Genomic DNA, 20,377 nt, shown 5'->3' with positions numbered 1-20,377 from the left:
CATAATGATTTAAATGAGGGCTATTTAAGAGTTCCTACTGGCAAGTTGATTTACCTAAAAAAAAATGATTCTCTGATTTACAGACGTATCTTTATACACCCATGGACACAGACTCATTGGCGTTTTCAGTCCAAAATGGCGGCAGCGCTACCGCAGTGCCATCTAGCGGCTGTTGTTGAAAAAGCACCAGAGTTTCATCTCTTTGCTTCTTTACTCTTTGTTAACTGTTACATACGTGTTGCTAACTGTTAGTTCTCTGTGTTCAGGGTCTACGTAAGCGTGAGTTGCTTCGGGAGGTTTTACTGGGGCTGTTAATCGATTCAAATATTTAATCGTATGATTGTCCGTAGTTGATAGCAAATTAATCGCACTCTTTTTTATCTGTTCAAAATGTACCTTAAAGGGAGATTTACTGCATTTAGCATAAAACAATATGCTCAGATCATAACATGGCAAACTGCAGCCCAACAGACAACAACAGCTGTCAGTGTGTCAGTGTGCTGACTTGACTATGACTTGCCCCCAAACTGCATGTGATTATCATAAAGTGGGCATGTCTGTAAAGAGGAGACTCGTGGGTACCCATAGAACCCATTTACATTCACTGATCTGGAGGTCAGAGGTCAAGGGACCCCTTTGAACATGGACATGACAGTTTTTCCTTGCCAAAATTTAACATAAGTTCAGAGCGTTATTTAACCTCCTTCCTGACAAGCTAGTATGACATGGTTGTTACCAATGAATTCATTTGTTTTTTTAGTTTCATATAATACCAGTATCTGCACTCTAGCACAAAAGCTGTTTTGTCTCATGGGTCTGTCTCTGATCTGTTATTTTTAATTTGACCGACAGTCATTACTGCTACAGTACCTGTTGACCAAGGCTACAGCTGTCCTCTATACATACAGACATATAAGGGTGTCACGATCATTTTTTTGGCCACGATCACGATCAGAGTCCTTTTATCATTCGCTATCTGCTGATAGAGTCCCTTAAAGGAACAAAACTGAATTATTAACCTGATTAAAAAATAGCATGTAACAATAAGATGTTATATTACTAAAGTTAGTTTCATGTTAGCAGCACTAAAGCATGTTAAATTAACTACTTAATTAAAAAATAACATCAGCTGTTTTAAAATAATGTCCTATTATTATTAACATGTACCGTCAGCAGCCAGACTGATCATGTCTGTACCTGAACACACACTCACCGTCAGTTTATTTCAAGATAGACAAGCAAATGTACACGGTATGATAACCTTCAGTTTCAATACTGCGGTATAACGTCACAGCTCTGCTCCCTGCATCTAATTACTTTCAAACTGTGATAACGTTTCAATGGTCCATTATGTTGTGAACTCTGCAGTCCTGTTTTGACCTGTGCAAACAGAGCTAATGCTAGCTAGCTCTGCTACCACATTAACTGCAAACAACGTAAATTGCTAAGAAGTGAAAGTCAATTGTTCGTTCCATTGCAACATCAGCACCCAGCAGCAGAGCTACGCTTCCACCATTTTGGACCGAAAGCAACTACCGGACGCCAGTACAACGTAGAAGAAGGTCCAATAGACCACAGACCATGGATGTAGAAGAGGGTCCAATAGACCACAGACCATGGATGTAGAAGAGGGTCTACTAGACCACAGACCATGGATGTAGAAGAGGGTCCAATAGACCACAGACCATGGATGTAGAAGAGGGTCCAATAGACCACAGACCATGGATGTAGAAGAGGGTCCAATAGACCACAGACCATGGATGTAGAAGAGGGTCCAATAGACCACAGACCATGGATGTAGAAGAGGTTGTGTCCTGTGCTTTTGCCCTGCATGTTAGTAAATATCCTACAACTCCATTAAATTCTGTTGATGTCGTGCTACTAGCACTACTAGCTACTGGCCGATAGCCGGTTGTTTGGGAACAGAGACGTTAATACGTCCACCACGGTACAGGCTTATACCATACAGTCCATGGATGTATTAGAAGATAATAAAAGTGATGAATTACAACCAATATATCCATTATTACAGCCACATACAGCTAGCAGGAAGCTGGTAGAACCCCATATGTCATATGAGCGTGCAGGGCGGTGCGGTCCCGTGGGTCTGATGCACGTTCTTTATGGCGAGGAAAATAACTCTGGATTCAGCTGTTAGTTCATTTTACAACTTTAGGACATAATGATTTAAATGAGGGCTATTTAAGAGTTCCTACTGGGAAGTTGATTTACCTAAAAAAAAATGATTCTCTGATTTACAGACGTATCTTTATACACCCATGGACACAGACTCATTGGCGTTTTCAGTCCAAAATGGCGGCAGCGCTACCGCAGTGCCATCTAGCGGCTGTTGTTGAAAAAGCACCAGAGTTTCATCTCTTTGCTTCTTTACTCTTTGTTAACTGTTACATACGTGTTGCTAACTGTTAGTTCTCTGTGTTCAGGGTCTACGTAAGCGTGAGTTGCTTCGGGAGGTTTTACTAGGGCTGTTAATCGATTCAAATATTTAATCGTATGATTGTCCGTAGTTGATTGCAAATTAATCGCACTCTTTTTTATTTGTTCAAAATGTACCTTAAAGGGAGATTTACTGCATTTAGCATAAAACAATATGCTCAGATCATAACATGGCAAACTGCAGCCTAACAGGCAACAACAGCTGTCAGTGTGTCAGTGTGCTGACTTGACTATGACTTGCCCCAAACTGCATGTGATTATCATAAAGTGGGCATGTCTGTAAAGGGGAGACTCGTGGGTACCCATAGAACCCATTTACATTCACTGATCTGGAGGTCAGAGGTCAAGGGACCCCTTCGAAAATGGACATGACAGTTTTTCCTTGCCAAAATTTAACATAAGTTCAGAGCGTTATTTAACCTCCTTCTTGACAAGCTAGTATGACATGGTTGTTACCAATGAATTCATTTGTTTTTTTTAGTTTCATATAATACCAGTATCTGCACTCTAGCACAAAAGCTGTTTTGTCTCATGGGTCTGTCTCTGATCTGTTATTTTTAATTTGACCGACAGTCATTACTGCTACAGTACCTGTTGACCAAGGCTACGGCTGTCCTCTATACATACAGACATATAAGGGTGTCCCGATCATTTTCTTGACCCGATCACGATCAGAGTCCTTTTATCATTCGCTATCTGCTGATAGAGTCCCTTAAAGGAACAAAACTGAATTATTAACCTGATTAAAAAATAGCATGTAACAATAAGATGTTATATTACTAAAGTTAGTTTCATGTTAGCAGCACTATAGCATGTTACATTAACTACTTAATTAAAAAATAACATCAGCTGTGAGCTTTTAAAATAATGTCCTATTATTATTAACATGTACCGTCAGCAGCCAGACTGATCATGTCTGTACCTTAACACACACTCACTGTCAGTTTATTTCAAGATAGACATACAAATGTACACGGTATGATAACCTTCAGTTTTAATACTGCGGTATAACGTCACAGCCCTGCTCCCTGCATCTAATTACTTTCAAACTGTGATAACGTTTCAATGGTCCATTATGTTGTGAACGCTGCAGTCCTGTTTTGACCTGTGCAAACAGAGCTAATGCTAGCTAGTTCTGCCACCACATTGACTGCAAACAACGTAAATTGCTAAGAAGTGAAAGTCAATTGTTCGTTCCATTTTAACATCAGCGCCCAACAGCAGAGTTACGCTTCCACCATTTTGGACTGAAAGCGACAACCGGACGGCAATAAGACATCCGCCTACAAAGTGCCGTACAAAAGTAAAACTAAATTATTTCTATTCTATTGTCATATTTAATGACTTTACCAACATGGCCTGTGTTGAATAATACAAATATTATAAATATGCATACTATTATAACTATTTACTTACGCTCTTAAAGTGAGCCTAGGACATAAATGGAAGTTAGAAAAATCCAGCACACAGATTTTGAGAGCAATCTCAATCTCAATAGCAGGACAGACTAGAGGAGCATGTCTAAATAGGGCAAAACACACATAATAGAGTAAAAATGGATCATTCTACAACATGACTAACTACCTTCATTCTAATGCATATCAAACATTTTCAGATGTATAACACGATGTAATTTTGCTATGAGAATCAAATACACTGTAAATAAGACAACATGGCTCTTACAGATGTTATAATAATAATCATCCAGTGTATCGAGTGGTAGAGGTCCCGGGTTCAAATCCCGGATGAGCCCCCAATTTGTCACAACCTGGCTCTCAAAGCCATGACAAATAGGGAGACACACCGTGGATCTTACAGATGTTACAATAATCATCATCCAGTGTAGTCGTACCATTGCAATTCCTGTAGAGACTCCATAAATGAGGCGCACCGCCGCTCAAAGCACCATCGTTGCCATCCTCCACCAAAACCTGCAGACAGACACAGCTGTTGGATTAAATAACCTCTATTGAGTTGAGCAGAAACACCCTACAACGGCACGATATGGTCTGTGTACAGTCCACTTACATAGGAAGAAATTAAGGAAGTTCAACAGTGGGTGTAAGATACAGTAAGACAACTCATTATAGTTTCATATAATGAGGAAGTAATAAACTTCTTCAAGTCGACTCCAAACCAGGTGACAAATTGAGGACATAAAAGAGCAAAATCTCTGTTACTTACCCACCAGTTTGTAGCATTAAACCAACCTTAAAATCCAGCCTTGGTGAAAATATCAAAACATCAAATGTTGAGCTACTGACACAGCTAAAAGTGTCAAAGTGTTTGTTTTAACAAACATGAGCACAGAAAAACACAACTGTGATCATTGAATTGTCTGTTTATGAATCTGAGATACTTCAAATTTCAAGTAGTGTTGAAATAATTGCTTTTAATTAGGTGAGTGGCAGTTAATTTCTTGCATTAGTAAGTTCACTTTCTACTTGGCAAACAAATAGCCACACCACAGATAGAGCCTGTGGGAAACAGTATCAGTTAAAAAAGCACAAAGCACCGAAAGAGCCCTTCAGCTGGCTCATTGACTGTAATGTTATTTCACCTCAACAAAACATAAATGTGGAGAAAAGTAATTCTTTAACTTTATCTACACAACTGCCATGTCTTCATCTCCATCAAAGTCTTGGGGTGCCCAAAGTGAAATGATTTCAGCAATACAACTTGCGGATTTTGACTGTGGATGTTTTTTTCAAGTACAGTAGTACCTCTCTCTGTGTTATCACCAGTTATCTCTAACAATGACTCATCACGTTCAGACCCTTCAGACACACACAGGTGATTCTGATTAGCTGATTAAGGCCTAGTCCACATGCACACAGGTATTTTTGTAAACATTGTTTTTCCTCCTTCATTCTCAAAAACAAATCTCTGACGAGACCAAAATGCAAAAACACAATTGATGCGCTGTCACACACGCAAATTTGATTATTGCATTTTAATTTTATTTTTGCTCATATAACACATACATATGTGGGAAATCATGACGCTATTGTAGAATTACAATTTCATTTTCAAGTTTACATTATCATTTGAATAAAGTCCCCTTCCATAGGGATTGAGTATGCAATGTCCACCATCAGGAAACATGAATGACATCACCAGGGAGAACGGAGGAAACTGGAGGAACAAGAATGAAGATAAAAATCCCCAGACCTGAGCTTCCCCGCCCATCTCCCTACCTTTACCTGATTTCATCATCAGCCTCTACAGTACTTATACCAGCCTCTTTCTGCTATCTGTCACCAGTTTCGTGGAACCTGGTCACCTGTCACCTACCTACCTGTCACCTACCTACCTGCCAGCCTGCCAGCCTGCCAGCCTGACCCTCTGCCTGATCCCTGGACTTCTGAACCTTGTGAGTTGTTGCAACTTACCCATACATTAACTGAACTGATCATGTCTGCTTTTGTCTGTGTTTGGGTCTTTCCCTTGTTGCCTTGCACACGCCAGCACACATCAGTAGTGATAACAGATTTTCTCTCAAAAACTTTAAACTCAATTTTTTTTACTTTATCTTCATTCATGTTATGTTTTTGATTAAAATATACATTTTTAAAAAGTGTCTAACCTACCTGCTGTGTCTACACTGACCAATAAACCTATAATATTATGATTATTATTATTATTATTATTATTATTATTATTATACTGATACATTCCCAAACTTCCCGACTGCAAAAAATTATTTTCCATGAGCAGACAATCTAAAGATGCTCATCTTTCACATGATCAAAGTCTTGTTTTTCTGTGCTCATGTTCTTTAAAACAAACTCTGCCTTTTAGCTGTCTGAGTAGCTCAACATTTGATGATCTGATATTTTAAATAACAATGCTTCTGTTGTGTGTTTCATCTGCAGCTGAAGCTGAGTGTTGCTGACGATGGCTAAACCAGGTAAAGTGAAGCTGCCGTCACAGTATGATATTTCCATGCTGCTGTTTCTTTTCGTCATTTAAAATGGGATGAATAGAAATTGCTTATTACAAAAAACTATAACAAGCAAAAAATCCTATGGAACTAGAAGAGTGACAGTAAATGTTGGCATTGAAAACAGAACTTGAACTGAAAAAGGAAAGATTGGAATTGAAGAAGTTCCAGTGAAAAATAAAACACAAGCATTAAAAAAATACTTGATATTATTTTGATTAAGTTTAACAAGACTTATTGTGTGAATACTGTAATACAGCGTTCACAGTATGTTATCCAAATCTTTATTATTCTGCTTCTTCTTCTATTTCTTCCGTACATTTTTTGGACTCTAACTACTTCTGCATACTTTCAGCTACAGAAACTGTTCAACTATCAAAATATTCATCTCTTTAAGGACATCAGTGCTTACATTCAACTTTTACCTCTTATACTTTTTAAAATCCACACACAGTAGAGAAAATACTACACCGTGGATATGGTCATGAATGGGACCTCTTCTTTTTATGTTACCTGTAACTCCACAAACTAATAGTTAGCTAAATGATATGCTCCTAAGTAACACTGTTACTAGTTATCTTGACATGCAAACCAGGGGTGTAATGATTCATCTACTACATCGATGTATCGATTTATATTCCTACGATCCAACTACATCGACAGGTACTCAACAAGTTGTCCTTAACGGGGATGTATATCGACCTATAATCAATTGGCAAAGTAAATTATTGATTGCATCGATACTAAGAATTTACACCTTGTATATAAGCACGTCAAACGTAATATGAATGTATTTTTTTCATAGTTTTGATAGTAAATAAATGTAAAATGTTACTCCGGTTCACTCTCCCTGTGTAGCGGCAGGCTGATAGAGAGGAAGAGCCAGACAAGTGAGAGATATTCAAGCCGGGTTTAAGGTCGAGTGTGTGGAAACAGTTTGACTTTTGCATAAAGGGAGATGTCCTAAATCACCCGCTGTTTGCAGAATATGCAAAGGCCAGATAAATAAAACGGAACCACGACCAATCTTTCCACGCACCTACTGTGACACCAGTATTATTGCTCTACCATTTATATTGAAAAGGAGAACAGAAGCAGGTGCTTAAACTACGGTGACCAGACGTCCCGGTTTGTCCGGGACTGTCCCGGTTTCAAGTTAGGTGTCACGAGTCCAGACAAATATCGGTCAAACAGTCGCATGTCCCAGTTTTCAACAGTCACTAACTAATTGTCCCGGTTTTCGCAAGAATCAAAATAACAATATTATGCTTACATAGACGTTTATCATGTTCCACTCATTAATTAATTTATGCGCACGAGATAAGAGCCAGCACAGCGCATCGCTGCTGTCTTTAACTATATAGTGATGTTGTCTGGCAACAATTACGCACAGACACGTCTGATCCGCTGGTTACATTTTGTGCAGTTTTGAACCACAGAGTCCTCCGTGCTTATGAGCACATCAAACGTGTTGTTTTGATTAATTATACACAGTTCCTTCTGCGCATCAACAGGCATTTCGCTCCTCTCATAACTCCCTCAGGACCGGCCGTTCATGTCAGTCTTTCACCCGGTGTCTCCATCCTGGACAAAATGTCTGAGCTCCACAATTTAATTATAATAGCCTGATGCTGAGCCGAGCAACATGATGTGATCAAAATGGTTCAGGTTCAAAACTAAAGTTGAAAAATAATGTATGTAGTCCCAGACAACAATATGCTTCCTCTGAGAGAAACTCTCTACAGGACTCCCAAACTGTCAGTAGGTCATGAGGGGGAGAGCCCTGTGATTAAAGGGGGAGAAAGTAATGAATGTGATACAGTAAGTCATAATTGTCACAGCCGCTAATGCACCCCCTATAATAATGCCTTCTTTTTCATCCCACCCTATGCTCAAATGCGCTACAGGTGCACCATGTTAGCCATTGTGTGAGCGCATGAACGTGTGTGCGCACGATGGCTAGATTAAACCACTGTTCATTCGACCTGAAGAGAAGTTGGTTGCATTTTATTTTTTGTTAAATATTATTGCTCTACCTTTTGCTTTGAAAATGAGAACATCATTTAACTTGAATTTGATCTTTTGTTAAATATTGCACTGTCTTTTGTATGAGTTATATGTATTTGCCATTAATCGTTGTGTTTACTTATTTATATCCATAATTAATTTATCCCTGATTCCCTTACAAGAAAAACTTTGAGGAATCCTGACCTGCATTGTGCAGTATCAGCTATTTATTTCACACTGATAGAATTTTTGGCAAAAAAGGTATTGTGTCGATTTCAAGTCATTGAATTGAATCGTATCATATCGTATTGCTCTATATGAGCCAATATCGTCCTTGAACCGTATCGGAATCATGGAAAATTATAATAACGCATCGTTGTAAAAACGTATCACCGTTACACCCCTAATGCTAAACATTGCAGCTTATGTTAGAGCAGTTGAACACACAGTTGAGTCCATTCCTAACACTTTTTCCAAACTCTTTAAATGAGTTTTACGGTGTATGCACAACGCTTCAACATGTGGAGAAATCCAGAGCTTGACAGACCTCCATGCCTAGTTACGGTTGCTAAGCTATGATTGGACAATCACTGTTTGGGCGAGGGGTTAAGCTATGGTCAGTTTGGCTTCTTCTAAAATTCATGACAATTTGATAAGTGATTTAAAAATAATTTTGAGATAAATGTTTTGCTTTTCGCTCTCCATTGGCCAGTTTTTGTTTTGCCCTATAAAGCATTTATTTCAAGCTTGTCTATTTTCAAAAAGCTTTGGGAATACATCGATTTATTAGTGATGTCATTTGGTTTATACTTAACATTGTTCCTATCTGTGCTTTCTCAAAGTGACCCTTGAAGAAACCAACCTGGAATGGCAGACCTTTAACGGCTCTATTCCCAACGGAGCAGTTTCAATCTACAACGGATACGAACAACGCACCGACTACGTTGCCAAACATGGGATTGAGGCCGGCTTCTTCTGCCCTTCCCTAGATTCTTACTGCCACTACGCCTATGGAGACAAAGAGCATCGTGTCTCCCAATTTCAGATCCTGGTGAACAAAGACGACTTTGAGTCTTTGAAGTGGAAGAATGGCTCCTACGGTTCAGTGCCTGCAAATGCAGTATACACATCCCCCAATGACATGTATGTTGGGAAGAACGAGTATGGTCTTGGGAAGGTGCATGTTAAAAATGAGGCCTTCTTCCTTCCCTGGGGAGGTAAAGAGTATTGGTACAAGAACTACCAGGTTCTGACCTTTAACTCAGATGTAATCAGCGAGCACATTTCTGATGTCAAGTATAAAACTGATAATCTTAATATCATTAAGTATCCTCCAGAGATCTTGAAAAATTCTACAGTCATCAACAAAAGCGACCATCCAGTGACACAGACAGCCACCCTCTCAGAGGCAACCGTAGAAGAGCAAAGGTGGGACACCAGCTTTTCCATAACAGCGGGCGTCACGACTAGCATCACTGCCGGAATCCCAGATATTGCCTCTGCAACTGTTGGGTTTAGTGTGGAGACAACCCTCCAGTTCTCGAAGGGGACCACTCATAAAAAGTCAACCACCCACTCTGTTGCTGTTGAGTGCACAGTCCCACCACACCACTCCTGCAAAGTCAATATGGTGGCTCATAAGTACGGGGCAGACATCCCTTACACTGCACGCCTCAAACGCACCTACAGGAACGGGGAGACCAAGTGGACGTCCATCACCGGGACCTACAAAGGCGTCCAAGTGGGAGAAGTCTTGGCTGTGGTGGATCCCTGTCAATCTCTGTAGGCCCTCTCCCTGAAAGCATAATGGAAGAGGCTCCATGAGTTACAGTACCTGACATATTGTATGTTGGATACCCGTAATGAAAACCTAAAAAAAAATAAGTTTTATTTTTGCTTTAATTTGGCATTTAATGATTTCTTCAGTTTTTCAACAAATTGTTTACCAGGCACCAAATGTATTTTTGAGGTTTCACCTATAATGTCAGAGACACACACCCCTAAAACCTACCCTAATTCAGAGTTTAACCAATTAATTAATTAGTTTAATTGACTAACCAATTGAAAATTACAGAAATACTTGGAAACATTGTTGTGAAACTGGTGACTCAGTATGATTTCCTTTCTTCTATTGAGCTTAGAGTGATTTAGTCTCAGATATGATTTTATTCCACATATATAATCCCATATGTCTTTGTGCTCATTTAATAGTGATAACAAGTAGTTGATTTTCTTTCATTCTTCAATATGTAATCCTGTGTGCTTTAATATTCACTGGTTGGTAAACATATGTAAGAAAGTTTCCTTTGCTAAAGGTCTTATGATCTAATAGTTTGTTGATGTTTAGGTTGTTAACCATACATGGATCTGGAGTAAAAAAGTATAAATAAGGGGAGACAACAGATTATAGGAGGCTTTTTTTGACTCTGAGGATATTTTTGACTTTTTCTTTTGGGCATTTTGAATCTTTTGGGGATCTCTTGAGATCTTACTGGGTGTTTTGGTTCCTTTTTGTATCATTCAATTCATGTAACCTGTAATCTTCATATTATCTTTAAAAACCAATAAAACTAGATTGTATCCTGTACATTCCAACCAAAGTCCTGTCTTGCTCATCTCTGAGGGTGTCTGCTTGGTGTCCTTAAGGTAAGAGAGCCCTTCCCCTGGGATAGGCTGACAGTTAAAATGTAATTGTTATGAATTACAATAGCAAAGCTGAATACTTGCTAAGGTTAAAGTTGTGTTGTTTACTTTGTCTTGACTTGCTAAACGGGGTTAGCTTGGTTTGTTTGATGTTCTACTGGTTGAGGTGTGTTTTATGTTACTTATAATATCAAGGCTTAAACATAGTTGTGTGTTTTGGTGTACATTAGGTGTTAGATTGGCATCCAAATTAGGGGTGATGGGGCCAGGGTCCTGAAGCTGCCCTTCATAACCGAGCGAGGTTCCCTACCGACATAGGGTCCCTCCTCCAGGATGGACTTTAAAAACTCCAAGAGTACTTCCAGTCTCCCAACACCTATTGCATACACATTTCTGTAGCATACTAAAATGAAAGACCTGAAATAAGCAATACATCAGCAGCTGGTGTTTTTAAGCCTTGCTGAACTCCTGCCTCCCTGAGCAGGCTGAGACAGTTGGATAGTAACAGGTTATTGAGTCTCTCTTGCAGTTCTATTGTCTGGTTGAAGTGTGAACATACAAATTTAAGATGATGAGACATCATTTTATTGTTATTCCACAAAAAAAAAACATTAAGAAGAGCACCTTTTTATGGAGCTTGTCTGGGTAGTGGAAAGTTATGTGACAGGTATGTAACCAGTTCTGCTGCATAATTAGGAAATGAATGTTAGTATTTTAGGGGAAGGCAATAAATAACGTAAATAACACATTTTAAGTTGCCCAACTGGCCATCTGCCTACTTGCTGCATATATCAAATGAAACTTTGCAGATTTTTCTTATAGTGAGTGAAGTATTAGTGCTGGATCATCCGAATGCTATCAAAAGTTTGGTGTGTGACGATGTTCATGGCGGGCTGCAGCAAGTAGACGTTTGCATGAAGCATAATGGGATTGAACATCATAGAATGAAGCTCGTCAGTAAAAACTCCCTTCATTTCTTCATCTGAATTTGAAATAGCAGAAAAATATGTTATCAGAAAAATAAAATTACAGTTGATTGATTTTATATAAAATAAACATAATTTAATGTTAATTAAATTGTTAAAACTGAGTGTAAAAAGAAATGCTTTGTACTTTTAATTCCACCTACAATCAGTTGATAGACAATACAAAAAAATTCACATCAAATATAAAATCAAATAAATAAATTTGACTAACTTCATAATATTTTCCTGCCTTTTGTCAGTTTTGGGGCTAAATACATATGGCATCAAAAAGTGTTACAAATAAAGAAGCTGTGTTAAAAAGGTATGACGCCTATGATAATATACAGTGTTAGGGAATAAAACAGGTTTCTATTTGCTTTATAACTTAGAATTATTTCTATATTTTGAGAAAAATTTTACAAAGTTGCTCAGTTAGTTGTCAGCCACAGCTCTTCAGGTTAAGTGAGTGAGTTTTGTAGTAATGTATCTCCATTTAACTAATCTCTGCAGATGCTCATGAAGCAGCTGAAATATCAAATAAATCCAGTAGGTGGCACTGAATGAAAACTTACTGATCTATTGAGCAGGTATGCTGAAACATCAGCACACTGTCTGCATTACACTAAGTTTGAAATACAAAAATAAACTTTTTTGTAAATTACTATACACGGTGTACCCCTTACGCACACTCACTTATGTCTTTTTCTCAAGATAGATAAGCAAATGTACACGGTATAATAACCTTCAGTTTAAATACTGCAGTGTAACGTCACAGCCCTGCTCCCTGCATCTAATTACTTTCAAACTGTGATAACGTTTCAATGATCCATTATGTTGTGAAGAGGGTCCAATAGACCACAGACCATGGATGTAGAAGAGGGTCTACTAGACCACGGACCATGGATGTAGAAGAAGGTCCACTAGACCACAGACCATGGATGTAGAAGAGGGTCCAGTAGACCACGGACCATGGATGTAGAAGAGGGTCCACTAGACCACGGACCATGGATGTAGAAGAGGGTCCAATAGACCACGGACCATGGATATAGAAGAGGGTCCAATAGACCACAGACCATGGATATAGAAGAGGTTGTGTCCTGGTATTTTGCCCTGCGTGTTAGTAAATTGCCTACAACTCCATTAAATCCTGTTGATGTCGTGCTACTAGTCAGCATCGACGTTAGGGGCCTTGGGGGTCCAAAAAGGTCACTGTGCCCCCTCAGCTGAATTCTCTCCTGACAAAAAACTAAACTGAAATAACAGCTAAGCTATAAGTAAAATTAAGTCATTCAGTTTGGTAATGGAAGGACTTAACACTGCAATGCAAAATAAAGCACAAAACAGTGATAGTTTTGCATTTAGGAAACAACTAGGACATGTACTTGGGCTTGATTATATTGTTTTCTATTGGAGTGTCCTAACTGGCTGCGAACAACATGGTGCTGCCAGCAACACGGTGCTGCCGGCAACACGGTGCTGCACAGCGACACGGTGCCGCACAGCAACACGGTGCTGCCGGCAACACGGTGCTGCACAGCGACACGGTGCCGCACAGCAACACGGTGCTGCCGGCAACACGGTGCTGCACAGCGACACGGTGCCGCACAGCAACACGGTGCCGCACAGCAACACGGTGCTGCACAGCGCGCCTTGACGTTTTGTCTGAACTTCTATCGGATACCTTGTTCCTATTTTATCCTGTTACTCATATTGAGAGGAACGGCTGATTAGTTTAGATCAAATGAGCCGAGAAAACCGGGTCAGTTGTCCTGGATGTAAATGAAAATATGAACTTGATTACTGACACTTTCAGCACAGGCATTGACGTTCGCAGTTATATGTAATAAAGTTCACTAGTGAAACTTTATTACGAGCTACCTGTCAAAAAATATAACAGCCACCTCACTAATGGTTCAAATAAAACACGAACACACAGCACAAAGAAACAACTATGGAAACTCTGGGAAATATGAACCGTCACGACAATATTCCAGTAAGAAGCCTCGTTTTGATCCGCTCCGTTGGCGTGTTCGTTTTCTCTTTTTTTTTTTTTAATCTAGCTCAATAGAAAAAAATGAGAGAAAGTAGAAATACAAACCTGGTTCATTAAAACACAATTAGGACCAAGAGAGTAAAAAGCATCCTGTGCTCCTCTCATATCTTACATCTTCTACCTGTTTGGATTATTCTGTTCAGTATTGTGGAATAAAACAATGGACTAATGTTACACTACAGCAGACTGAGCAGGGACAACAACTGGTGAGTGAAACATCCACATTTAGTCTTTATTAACTTAAATTATAGTTATGAAGAAATCAGTCAGAATGTAGATTAATGTGTTGTTTAACTGCCTGTTTATCTCGGCAGCTGTCTGTGGCAACATTTTGACCCTGGCATGAGCAAGACGCAGGGCGTGCCTGAGGAGTTATCTGTAGCCTCCAGTACCTCCACATTTCAAAACAGAAACCATAATAAGGTGTCAGCTGGCTGGAGAAGATCCCTAGATAACAACCTACTTGCTCTTGGCTATATCGTATGTTATTTCCAGTAAATATCACAAATAAAACGTGTGTTTTCTGATAAAAAAAAAAAGTAAGAACGTAGGAAGATAACAAGTACTACTAACCCATCTTTGAGGTGGTTACGTCTTCATCTCCAGTCTGATCTGGAGCTCACAGCTGATATGTTCCTGGTTTGTTTACATGATGTAACAGAAGTGCAGATTTAACGTATTCAGTGGACAGAGAGCGTCAGATGCTACGCGATGCAGCGCGATAGTCGGACGCTCGCATCCAGTAAGGAAACAGTGTTAGTTTATAACCTGTTTTTGTGGACATAACAGCATGTGTATGCGTGCTTGCGCACCTGTGCGCATAAGTGGCAGTATGTATACACCTCTCTGTCAGTTTATTACTTTCATAAAACATGATAATGTTAAAGATACACTTAATAAAGGCTATATGAGGTAAAAAAATGCCCCCCCCCTGTCAAAGTTGATTGCCCGTCCGCCCCTAACACTCTGGCGCCGACCCTGAGTTTAGTACTGACAATCCGCCCGGTTGGATGTGTCGCTTAGGTTCTGTTTACACCGGTCTGTTAGTTACTATCTGATTTCACACTACCGTTTGCGCGTGCGGGAACGTGCGGTACACTTAAGGGTCACCCTAACATAACATTACCTAACATCGCCTAACATACAATGTTGGCGTTAGGGGCGGGCCATGGGGGTCCAGGCCCATCCGAAAAGGTCACTGTGCCCCCTCAGCTGAATTCTCTCCTGACAAAAAACTAAACTGAAATAACAGCTAAGCTATTAGCAAAATTAAGTCATTCAGTTTGGTAATGGAAGGACTTAACACTGCAATGCAAAATAAAGCACAAAACAGTGATAGTTTTGCATTTAGGAAACAACTAGAACATGTACTTGGGCTTGATTACATTGTTTTCTATTGGAGTGTCCTAACTGGCTGCGAACAACATGGTGCTGCCAGCAACACGGTGCCGCACAGCAACACGGTGCCGCACAGCAACACGGTGCTGCACAGCGCGCCTTGACGTTTTGTCTGAACTTCTATCGGATACCTTGTTCCTATTTTATCCTGTTACTCATATTGAGAGGAACGGCTGATTAGTTTAGATCAAATGAGCCGAGAAAACCGGGTCAGTTGTCCTGGATGTAAATGAAAATATGAACTTGATTACTGACACTTTCAGCACAGGCATTGACGTTCGCAGTTATATGTAATAAAGTTCACTAGTGAAACTTTATTACGAGCTACCTGTCAAAAAATATAACAGCCACCTCACTAATGGTTCAAATAAAACACGAACACACAGCACAAAGAAACAACTATGGAAACTCTGGGAAATATGAACCGTCACGACAATATTCCAGTAAGAAGCCTCGTTTTGATCCGCTCCGTTGGCGTGTTCGTTTTCTCTTTTTTTTTTTTTAATCTAGCTCAATAGAAAAAAATGAGAGAAAGTAGAACTACAAACCTGGTTCATTAAAACACAATTAGGACTAAGAGAGTAAAAAGCATCCTGTGCTCCTCTCATATCTTACATCTTCTACCTGTTTGGATTATTCTGTTCAGTATTGTGGAATAAAACAATGGACTAATGTTACACTACAGCAGACTGAGCAGGCAAGGCAAGGCAAGGCAGCTTTATTTGTATAGCACATTTCAACAACAGGGCAATTCAAAGTGCTTTACAGAAACATTCAAGAAATAATTAAAACAGTTATAAAAACATTAAAACATTAAAGATTAGAAAATAAAAACAAGCTAAAAATAAAAGCTAGGATAGAAGCTAAAATTGCATAAAACTCAAGAGTAAAAGTTATAGTGCAGTGTCAGAATAAAAGGCACCCGCAAACAGGAAAGTTTTAAGCTTTGTTTTAAAAGAAGTGAGAGTTGGAGCGGTCCTGCAGGTTTCTGGGAGCTTGTTCCAGATATTTGGTGCATAAAAACTGAACGCTGCTTCTGCATGTTTAGTTCTGACTCTGGGGACACTAATAGGCTAGTGGGAAGACCCCCAAAATTTTGAGATACCCCTACCGGAGGTAGAACAAAGCACAACAATGATTTTCATATTCTCTTAGGTCTCCCACATATGAAATGGATTCTTGTATAAAAATATTTTACTGCAAAAGTGGTTAAATTGACAGATATTGTGACATAACCCATAAATAAAAAAAACGCAAAATGAAGCCAGGCCGAATGGGAGATGGTACACAAAAACTCATGTAATTTCATAATTCCAGCTCTGATTGATCCCAAATTTGATGTGATAGTGGCCAATGGGTTCCTCTACATGTGTAAAGAAACAGAATGTGAATATATTGATGCATTGAGGAAATACAGTAATACAAACACATAAGTACAATAAGCGGAAATATCAAATTTGAAGGTCTATGATGAATTTATTCATTTACTTTTAGGTAGCTTTGGCTGGGATTGTCCCAGAAACATCAGTCAGGGTTTGCTGGAATGGTATGACTGTGATGAATCCAGCAACATATGATATGTGACTGTAGCAGGTATGGTCAGTAATCTATATTAAGAAATGTATGACGTGTTCCAAGCATGAAATGGGGGTAAAAGGCATATCTGCAGTCAATGTAGAATCTTCAGTCTTCAGTGTAAATTATTACAGACCACTTATTGACAGTTTTGTATCAACTTTAATTTAAGGGATACATAAATGTACTGGATGTAAAAGTAGCAATTTGAACTGGCAAAATTAACTTAAAGCAGAAGTGGGTAGAATTGCAGCAAATATGATTAAACAAAAGTTATTTTTATGTAACGGTCACTATATCCTGACAGAAGTGCCTGAGACAGGTAATCTGGAAAAAAATAATAAGTACCTGTGTCCTCCGGTGCTCCTAACGGCATCTGCAAGATTTCACACACCGGGGGAAAACAACCAATCAGAGCAGAGCTGGAGCCTGCCGTCTCTGAGCAGCTGTCAATCATTCACCAACTCCGATCAAACGGTCTGACTAGGCAGCGCTGATCAAATATGAATCAATATTCTGTTACTGTAATGCCTATTTCTCTCCTGAAATGTTTTCAGAATCATCTTGTAGTGTACCAGCTGTAAAATGAGAAAGTTTGTGACCCGGCAGCCATGTTGAGATCAGTTGAGGAAATACCAAGCACCGCCCACCAGCCGGAGCAAAATTTCTCATTTTACAGCTAAACAGTACACTACAAGATGATTCTGACAACATTTGAGGAGAGAAATAGGCATTACAGTAACAGAATATTAATTCATATTTGATCAATCCTGCTTAATTTACAGTTTGATCGCAGTTTGTGAGTGATTGACAGCTGCCTCCGTTGAATAAACAGTCAATCGGAACGTTCTCTCTGAAATAACCTGTGATTGGTCAAGGTCTCCTGTCACAGGCTGGATTTTTTAAAGCCTGAAAACAGAGCCATGAGGAGGAACAGAAGTCTAGTTTTCTCTTAGAACACTTGAATTACAATATGCTGACAGGTTGTTACAGAAATTTTGCCCAATGATGCCAAAAACGTTCTGCCTACTGCCACTTTAATTATGAAAATATTACACCCATAGAAACACATGTTCCCCGATTTATTTTTGTCTTGCTTTTTCCATCTTTTGAATGGAGCATGTTACCCATCCACATTGTCCCCGGTGACAAAATGTGGCACGTTTGGGCAATCAGGAAAAGGGCATGAGCAAAACTCAGTGCACGTCAATCCCACTGAAAGGCACTGGCATTTTCTGTGGTCACTGCAGGTCCCATCATTGCAGTACATGTGTGTAATGTTTCTGAGTTCTTGTGGAGCAGCTGGTTTCTGGAACATTGTGGCCTCAATGGATCCGTCCTCTCTGATAGTCCAGCCTTTTCCAATGGGATTCCAGAGAAGTGCCTTTGGAAGATGGCTGTGACGCCACACTGCTGTCTGATACATTGCTCTCAAAACATGTTGCTTGAAAGCATCTTCAGTTGGGGGGAGTTGTGCCACTGATGTATTGGTTGTGGATGCCAAAATGTATCTTAGCTCATCAAGGCTAGTGCATGGACACCCGTTATCTTTTCTCTTTTGTCCATACAGATGGAGGGCATATTTTCTTGCCACAGGCAAAGCTTCCTCCAAGCTGTCAGATAATCCAAAGTTTGTCATTTCTTGTAAATCAGCGAGGTGGGTCTTCAGCTTAGTAAAAGCTGTTGTCTTCCCTTTCCTATACAAGCTACTTGTGGTGTCACAGCCTGTGAGGGCATGGCATGCAGGTAGACATTCACAGAATTGAGCTCCAAGTTTCTGTGAAATAGCACAGATTGGGACAAATCTTTCCCTTGGGCCATGTCCAGAGTGCATGTAGACAGTAGATGAAGCAAACATCCCTTTGCTTGCATAGTAGACAAGCAAAACAAGTACATCTGTGTCATCACATTTGATGATTAGATGAGAATGTGACTGTGCAAGGTGTATTGCATGTAACACCAATCTTGTATCAGCCTCCTCCTGGTTACTGTATAGGTCTACCAAGTTTTCCACCCCTGACTGGCTGACCATCTTGACCTCCTCACCATTTTCAAAGCCTCCTGCCAAAATAATAGTCTTCTCTGATGAGATGCTCTGTTGTGCTGTATCCACTATGTAGTTGCTGACAAAGCTGCATAGTGCAGCTTTGTTCGCACTGCACTTGAGGTATTTTCTATAGTTAGGAACTTTTGCTTTTCCTATGATGACGTATGTAGGTCTCTTGACTTGAACTGTGCCTCTTCGATTCCTTTCAAGGTCTTTTATTGATGGGGAATGGTCGTATCTGTCAAAGATCATAGCCACACAGTTGAAGCCATCCTTTCTTGTTAAGGCTGCAATCCTCCTCCAGATGCTTTCACCTAGGTCATTGAATGTCTCAAAGTCTGAGTCGTGGAGACCCTGCAGAAGAGCCATGCCATCAATGATGTACGCAGATGGTTCCTCTGAATTCTGTAGCTGCTGTATCTCCTCAACTACAGACTCAATTGCCTTAGCAAAGTCGGCCTTTGTTGTTTTCCTCAAGCTTCCATCATCATTAAACAAAGACGGGGGGACAGCAGCAAGTTCATGAGACATCACAGTTTCCATCGACACCACCCTCTGCCTGGAAACAGCCAGAAGCCTTCGGAAGAGCACATCTGAGTCCATATGAACCTTTCGTGTGCTGGCCTCAAATGACTTTTTCATGTCTATGAAAGTTGCACAGTGTTTTCTTTTTTCAGGGTCCCAAAAGCTCCTTGATCTTGTGGATTTTGCCAGGCGTTCTTCAATAAAGGCTGTGTTTTGCTTTGCCCCATCTTGAAGGAAACATGAAAGCTCTTTTGCAACATTCTCAGAAGCAACCTGACCTGTGACAATGTTAATCAATTCTTCTGGAATGCTATCAAGGTCGAAAGGGTTCTGCATCTCCTCCACAGTTGCCATTATCTTTTGTACATCTCTCTCATCTCTGTCCATTCTGGATGCTCCATGTTCCTTATGGGCTTTTGAACTCTTCTCATCAGGGTCACAAAGGTCTTTCATGGCAACAACATATGCTGTGGTTACATGTCTTGTCATTAGCCATCTTGTGAGAGCTGCCTTTCGTAATGTAAAGCCAACAACTCCACCCTGACTTAATATAATATTTTTAAAGACTTACCTTGGACATTTTAAGAAGATATCCATGAAGATTGTGGTGATAGATGATGGGTCCAATTAGCATTTGAAAGTGCTGAGTCGTTTATAGTTGATCAAATAGTAGAGCATCAAATCAATTGAACTTGATTACCCTCTGACAGGCAAGCTCAAAGTATATGCTTTATAATGACAATATCTTTGTAGAAGATGGTGTA

The 20,377-nt window shown here is 39.8% G+C and overlaps 1 protein-coding gene and 1 long non-coding RNA gene across 2 annotated transcripts in view; both read left to right on the top strand.

Moving 5' to 3' along the window:
- The window catches only part of LOC141769980 (uncharacterized), a 195,931-nt gene that overhangs the window by 145,705 nt on the left and 29,849 nt on the right, over positions 1 to 20,377 (top strand). The gene's annotated exons all lie outside the window — the stretch shown is intronic.
- On the top strand, positions 6,355 to 10,193 carry LOC141770112 (natterin-3-like). Its single transcript, XM_074639772.1, has 2 exons — positions 6,355 to 6,367; positions 9,250 to 10,193. The coding sequence occupies exons 1-2, from the start codon at positions 6,355 to 6,357 to the stop codon at positions 10,191 to 10,193; spliced, it is 957 nt and encodes a 318-aa protein (XP_074495873.1).

This window comes from Sebastes fasciatus, chromosome 6, assembly GCF_043250625.1.
Source record: "Sebastes fasciatus isolate fSebFas1 chromosome 6, fSebFas1.pri, whole genome shotgun sequence".
Classification (NCBI taxonomy): domain Eukaryota; kingdom Metazoa; phylum Chordata; class Actinopteri; order Perciformes; family Sebastidae; genus Sebastes; species Sebastes fasciatus.
This window is presented reverse-complemented; position numbering and strand designations above follow the sequence as displayed.